At 53.6% G+C, this 6,608-nt stretch overlaps 1 protein-coding gene across 1 annotated transcript in view; it reads right to left on the bottom strand.

Annotated features, from left to right (window-relative positions):
* Nucleotides 1–1,135: 1,135 nt before the first annotated feature.
* Nucleotides 1,136–6,608, bottom strand: part of LOC113208139 (uncharacterized) — a 7,493-nt gene continuing 2,020 nt past the window's right edge. The window contains exons 2-5 of the mRNA XM_052276697.1: nt 5,402–5,643; nt 4,678–4,945; nt 4,232–4,591; nt 1,136–4,147 (exon numbers count right to left, since the gene is read on the bottom strand). Coding sequence (XP_052132657.1) covers nt 3,818–4,147; nt 4,232–4,591; nt 4,678–4,945; nt 5,402–5,643 — 1,200 coding nt within the window. The 3' untranslated portion in view covers nt 1,136–3,817. The remainder of the gene's footprint in view (nt 4,148–4,231; nt 4,592–4,677; nt 4,946–5,401; nt 5,644–6,608) is intronic.

The raw sequence follows: 6,608 nt of genomic DNA, 5'->3' as shown, positions 1-6,608 counted from the left end.
TGTGCCAGTCAAAAATTAGCTGTAAGAGCTTATCCCTTACCTAAATCAGTCGAGGTCTACCTTACTGATGCAGGCAAATCATTACTTCATACAACTTATCTTTGACTGGCACAGCCAATGATTGATTAGAGTAGACAATATAGTGGTTACAGAAGTTTATGTGCTTGTCTGTCCAGATACCAGTCAATATATTAGCTGACTCAGCTAATCTTTTTTTTCCGTGATTAAAATTTTCATAGAATCTATACATTAATTGATTAGCACATGCTATGCAAGCATTTTTAATATGCATACATGCCCATGGACGCATTTATAAATGTATACCAGGAGGGCGATCGGAGAGCTCCCTGAAAACAATCGGAAACGCCCTCTAAATCAACTGAAACAGGGTGAGTAGCGTAGTGAGTGGGAGGAAGTGGAGCGTTTTCAGGGAGCTCTCCGATCGCCCTCCAAGTGTCCTGTCAAGTCTAAGACATGGCATTACGTTGGGTCGCCTATGCACTGAGGGGCTGATGCGGTGTGCGTTGGCGGGGTAGAGGTGGGGGAGCTGCTGCTGCTACTCCCCCACCCCCACTACCCGACCCGCGCCTGAAGCCAGAGCATTGAGAATATAATGCAACCGAACGTACTGCCATGTCTTGGTCTGGACGCCCCGTACCATGTGCTCAGTGTAAATACTGCTCATACTGCCGTCAGTATACATGCCAAATGTGCACTTAAAAAGGTGTGTGTACATGGACGTATACCCATACATTAAAGTATGCTTGTGTATTCACTAGTCTAAGGAGTCTAAGTTTACGTGCCATGTATCCTACATTTTAGGAATACCATGTACACGTTTGTATTGCCATGGTACTTACATTGTGTTTATTAAATGGTCGGTGTTCGGTGTTGGTGGTCGCGGCTACCCCCCGTGTGGCAGGAAGGTGCGCCGGGGGTAGCGCGCCGCTGTGGCCTCCCTGACGCGCGGGGTAGGAGCGTCGCGGCCTGATCAATACAACGCCCCCGCCCCTTCCGCCCTTAGCGTGCCCCCCCCCCCTCCTCATCTCTTTGTTCAAGAGGCTTCCCAGCCGGGCTGAGCTGAGGGAGCTGGGTGTGAATGGAGGACGGGGGCCGCTTCAATGAAGCTCCGCAGTTATGGCCATAAGTTTTTTTTATTTTTTTATTATCACAGAAAACGATGTGCAATTTTAAGCAGGTCAACAAAATTCGTACATTCGAGATGGGTTCCACCAAAATAACAAACGAAACAGCGAATAGAGACACAGAATGGAAGGGAAAGCGAGGTATTATAATGTTTTGTTTTTTTTCACATGCACCCCTTCGGTGCTCTGCGGTGGCCCCGGGAGGGCGACGCCTCACCACTCCAGCTGAGCGTAGGGGCGTGCCCAGTTCTAGTTCCGTGCTGTTGCTGCCAGCAGTGTTTCGGACAACGCAACAAGCACCAGCAGCAACCTTCGCCGTCTGGTCTGACCGCTCACGGTGCGGGAGGAAAGAGAGGCGGACCTAGAGCGTTAGCGAACAGCTTGAAAGTGTGGGGAGCCAATCTAATGGGACCCTTTGGTAGAGTGAGCAGCAGAGCAATGTTCTAAAACCGCGCGCCGACTCGCTGGGAGCCAACTACTGCGAGAAGCTGACCCATCGAGCAGACTCGCTCGCAGCTGAACTGGCTCGGACTGGAAAAGACTCGCTCAAAACCGACCAGCCCGGAACTGACCGCCTGGCACCTCTAGCAGTGTAATACGAAGCGACAAAGCGGGGCATTCGGGCTGGAATCTGGGCGCACACTACTTGCACCGAGGCCCCCCGGGTCGATAGCGAAACACACCTTAAGAAACCCCTAAACTGCATGTCACGCTACAGCACTGTCGCCTAGAGGACAAAAGATATTGAAAAGAAAATACTGCATGGAAGACTTCCAAAGACTTAGAAAAAATATTCTCAAGGAACGTACCCGTACCAAAAAGGGGTGCTACAAAAACTTCTCACTGAAAATAGGTCGTAGGCTTAGAGTTGGATATCGAAATAACAACAATAAACACTTCTTACGCAGTGCTGTTTCGATCCAATAAAAATGAAAAATAAAATTTGCAGCAAATTCATAAAAATTAAGCATGACTTCAAACAGTGTTGAAGGTACATTTCACAGTATCATCCTACCAATAATATTCACGTCATCAGCTAACAATCCACGATTGCAGGCCACATACTCGTTTACAATTTAATTACTTAGAAATTCGTGATATGAACTACTAGTAATAAGAATGTATAAAAGATCCATACTACAATAGTTACGCAAATATGCCATTGATTACGGCCGTCACCCTTTGTCATGGGCACTTCTACACAACGCTACATTTTCTGCGCTAAAGTCAGCCAGATAAAGGTTCGAGTGCATAGTAGGTAATCACTCTCGATAAATAGGAAGTGCGGCGGTGTCAGCACCACACCCGCCCAGAAGTACTAGGTACGGTTCACCAATGTGCTTAAATGCGATGGAACGGTGCTGACAATAATAGTCAAAATTTGTTGAAAACAAAGAAAAAAACGACCGCTTGGATCAAAGACGCTTACTTCTCCTCAACACGTCTCTCACAGAAAATACACACTTCACAAACTTTATTCGCAGTCTCCGTGCGGACCAGTTCTACACAAGTCCCAGTCAACGGATCGGGACAGATTACTATTCAGGTTAAGTTTGCCCAGCAACGACAGGAAAGGAGGAACGTCTTTCCATACATTACCGAGGGACGAAAAGTCGGGGGCGGATCTATTTACTTGCGCGCCCGTGAGGTGGGCGGGCCCGGCATGCGTCTCGCTCAACGCCGCACTGACGTAATGGGGAAGGAAATGAAAAAGGAAAACAAGAATAAAGAAATAAGTATTCCGGTGACCTTCTTTGCCGCACGGTGACTTAGGCATTTGAGAACCTTCAAATAACATATGAAGGGGATGAAAACGGAAGTAGAGATCATTGGATTAAGAGTGAGGGCGCACTAGCGCAGGCTGTTTACAAACAGCTGTGCTGAGCAGGCGTCCTACGAATAAATACGATAATAATTAAAATAAATCATAATACAAAAGGACGACGATGTCCCCTTACTTAATGACTACGGGTGCGTCGGGGAGTCGGTCTCTGGTCGGCGGGAACATTAATCAAAAACTCTACTACTTCATATTTCTCACATGAGATGCATACAATGATGGGTAAAAACTACGAGACAGATAAAACGGTAGTTTTGTGCAATAAGACCATACAAATTATTTCTAATTTATCACAGACCGCGCAATGAGTTTGTATGCATCTATTATATCGACGGGGAATCCTCTGGAGTCGTCGAATTAAAACCCTACCGGAATAGAAACGGTTCTTTGGTAAAGAAAAGAAAATCAAACTCACATCCTAAGATTTGGATACTGATAAACGAGGTACGTGCATTGGTCAAGCTGCACGCCTATCACTCCTAAAGCTATTGGAGCCAGTCGTGTCGGCCCCTTCCCTGTTTTCCTGAGTAACTATAATGGCAACGCTCAACCCGTCGAATATGGACCCATGCTCGTGCTGTCCACTAAGATGTTTCGCGGGCAGATCCATCACCCTAACTACCTACAGTTAACTTCTTCTTGACACAATAACAACACCCTGGCTGACGTTCCTCTCGGCACAGCACGCTCCCGGCAGAGACAGCTCTCCGCTCCCCACCCCGACGCACCCGCGATACCTACACTACATTAACCAGCACCATCGCCCTAGCTAGCGTTAGTTGGCGCCAACACAAGCAGCGCCGCTTGCTCTAGTTACGTTCCGCACGCTCAGTTACTCGGCCGCCGGGGCCGCCAGCTCCACGACGGCCACGTGCGGAGACTCCTCGCCGGCCGAATCGATGTTGGCCTCCTGGTTGGCCTGATCGGCCTCGTCCGGCGCGCCGCCGTTCTCCGCGTGCGCCACCGCGTCCGCCTCGTTCCGGAAGGCCTCGGGGGCCGCGACCACGGGCTGCTCCTTGGCGAGCACCTCCAGGGTGCCGATGATGAACTCGGGTGGCGCGAGGTCGGGCAGCTTGCGGAACACTTCGGACGTGAAGACTTTCCTGAAGGCCTCCGGGGCAGGGATGGCGGGCACCGCGTCGGCCAGGAACCCGTCAGGCGTCTGAGGCAGGAGCACGACGCCGTCATTAGAAACACGACGACGCGGAGTAGGGTGAAATGAAAACCTCGGAGCAGCCAAACTTACCGCGTCGCCCTCGTGGCGGAACTCCTCTGGCGCGGGGATGTCGGGCAGCGCGTCGGCCGCCTGCTGTTCGGCGGGGTGCTCTGCGTCCGCGAAGGCGGCCGGCACGTCCACGAACTCGATGGGTACCGGCACGGCCGCGACGTCCGGGAGCACCGCCGCCACGATGCTGAGGGGCTCCACGACGGGGTCCATGAGGCTGGCGCTCAGGTCGTCGGCGCCCCGGGGCCAGTCGAGCGGGTGCAGCACGGCGCGCACCGTGCGGTAGGCGCGGCGGAAGCCCAGCTTGTGGTACAGGCTCAGCGAGGCCTCGTTCTCGGGACGGATGATGACGAAGGGGATGTAGCCCCGCTGGATCACGAGCTGCGGACAGGAGAGACCCAGTCAGAACAACACATAGCACGGGAGGAAGAGGGAGAGAGAGATGTTTTGACAGGCAATGATCGAACCTTGGTGAGAGACTGAGCGAGGTGCGTGCCGTAGCCCTTCCGTCGGAACTGGGGGCGGGTCTGCATGGAGAACATGGCTCCGTAGTAGCTCTGCACCATCCAGGCGGCCAGCTCGCCCGACGAGGAGAACACGCCGTACGAGGGCAGCGCGTGCAGCAGCTTCTCGAACACCTCCAGGCACTCCATGTCGTTGGCCGGGTACAGCCCGTGGATGTCCTTGGCGTGCTCGGAGCGCAGCTCGTGCATGGCCGCGTCCAGCAGGGGTGAGCTGCGGCACCGAGTCGAGAGTAAACACCAGAGCGCTGCGCTCGCACACACACACACACACACACACACACACACACACACACACACTGCGGGCGAGCTTGTAATTAACGCATCCAGCCCAGCGCGGGCGCTGCGCGGACCAATCTGCTGCCAGCTGCCATCATATGGCCCGGCTGCTGCTGGTTGGTATACATCGTTACATATACGTCGGAAATTAACTGAGCGCAGTTCAGAAAAGCGCGATAAAATGCGAACAGTGAGATAATTGTCAAAGTTACAAAACGAACTCTTTAAAAGATTGTAGATTTGCAACGGTAAAACGTTAAAATTAGTTAAAATCAAAAATATCAACAAATACTGTACTTTCCAGAACAACAGTGCCGTGATGCGATTTGCAATTTCCAATTATACCAGCCATTCCCAATTCTATTTTCTCGTCCGCCCGCTGTTCACCCACCTGTGCAAATCCTGGTCCTGCACCTCGCCGTCACACACGTACACGTCGCCGCACACCTTGTCCAGCGTGCCGCGGTCCTTGTAGAAGTCCTGGATGCGCCCCATGATGGCCTCGTGCGTGAAGTTGAGGAAGATGGGCCGCGACCAGTCCACGAGCACGTCCTCATCGCGCAGCAGCGACAGGCTGTCCAGCCGGTCCAGCGGGCAGAACACGCAGAACGACTCGTACAGCTGGCCATTGGGCTGTCGGCACGAGAACAATGTGTGTGAGAGGGCTAGGCCCGCAGGGTGACCCCGATGCTGGCGCAGCGGCGCAGCCGCACAGCCTGTGGTGCGGTTTTAGTATAAGGGTGCAAAAAGAAAAAACCTTGGGCAGGCCAGCAGAGAGACGGAGAGCGTGTGTGCTGTGGCAGTGAAGGCCACCAGAGACACATGGAGAGGGAGGAAGAGGGAGAGAGGAGGAGAGAGCAGAGAGGGAGAACGCATCGTCAGCGGAGATCTGTAAATGGGGTGTGGTCTGGCACGGGGACCCGTATGTCAACGCCGAGGTAGGAAGGGGGAGGCCGTGAAAAACAGGGGTGTCGCGAGCAAGGGCGCCTGGGAGGTGGGCAACACGGGAACAGCCTTGTCTAACGGGTCAGACTACCTCAGGGACGGCAAGCAGGCAAGAGCGCCTGAGAGGTAGGCAACACGGGAACAGCCCTGCCTAACGGGCCGGCCTACCTCCCGGGCGGCAAGCGGGCAAGGGTGCCTGGGAGGTAGGCAACACAGGAACAGCCCTGCCCAACGGGCCAGCCTACCTCCCGGGCGGCAAGCTTGCGGCTCTGCTCCGCTCGTGGCGAGAGAGGCTCGCGCTTTCTCCGCCCGGCAGAGTGCATTTAAAGACGGTTTGTGTATTTCCTTCCCCCCCCCCCCCTTCCACCCTCGGTTTGGCGGCCACTCTACACTTGTTCGGAGAAAGTTGTGTGACGGATAAGAAAGCGACGTATGAACGTACTCGTGCACGGGCGGAAAAGGGGGGGGAGAAGGGGGCATGGTCACTCGTGGTACGGGAGCGGGTAGAGGAGGTGAGCGGCGGAGGTTGGGGTAGAACTGCAGCACTAGTGACCTTGGCACCCCCTCCCCTATCCCCTTCCCTTTTCGTACCCCTTTCGTTCGGCGTGCCAAGCGCCTCTAGCCTTCCACCTCCCCCCTCATCAACACATACC

Source organism: Frankliniella occidentalis, unplaced genomic scaffold (genome assembly GCF_000697945.3).
Source record: "Frankliniella occidentalis isolate FOCC.00 unplaced genomic scaffold, Focc_3.1 Scaffold4008, whole genome shotgun sequence".
Lineage (NCBI taxonomy): Eukaryota > Metazoa > Arthropoda > Insecta > Thysanoptera > Thripidae > Frankliniella > Frankliniella occidentalis.
Note: the sequence above shows the minus strand (reverse complement) of the source record. Positions and strands in the feature narration are given on the sequence as shown.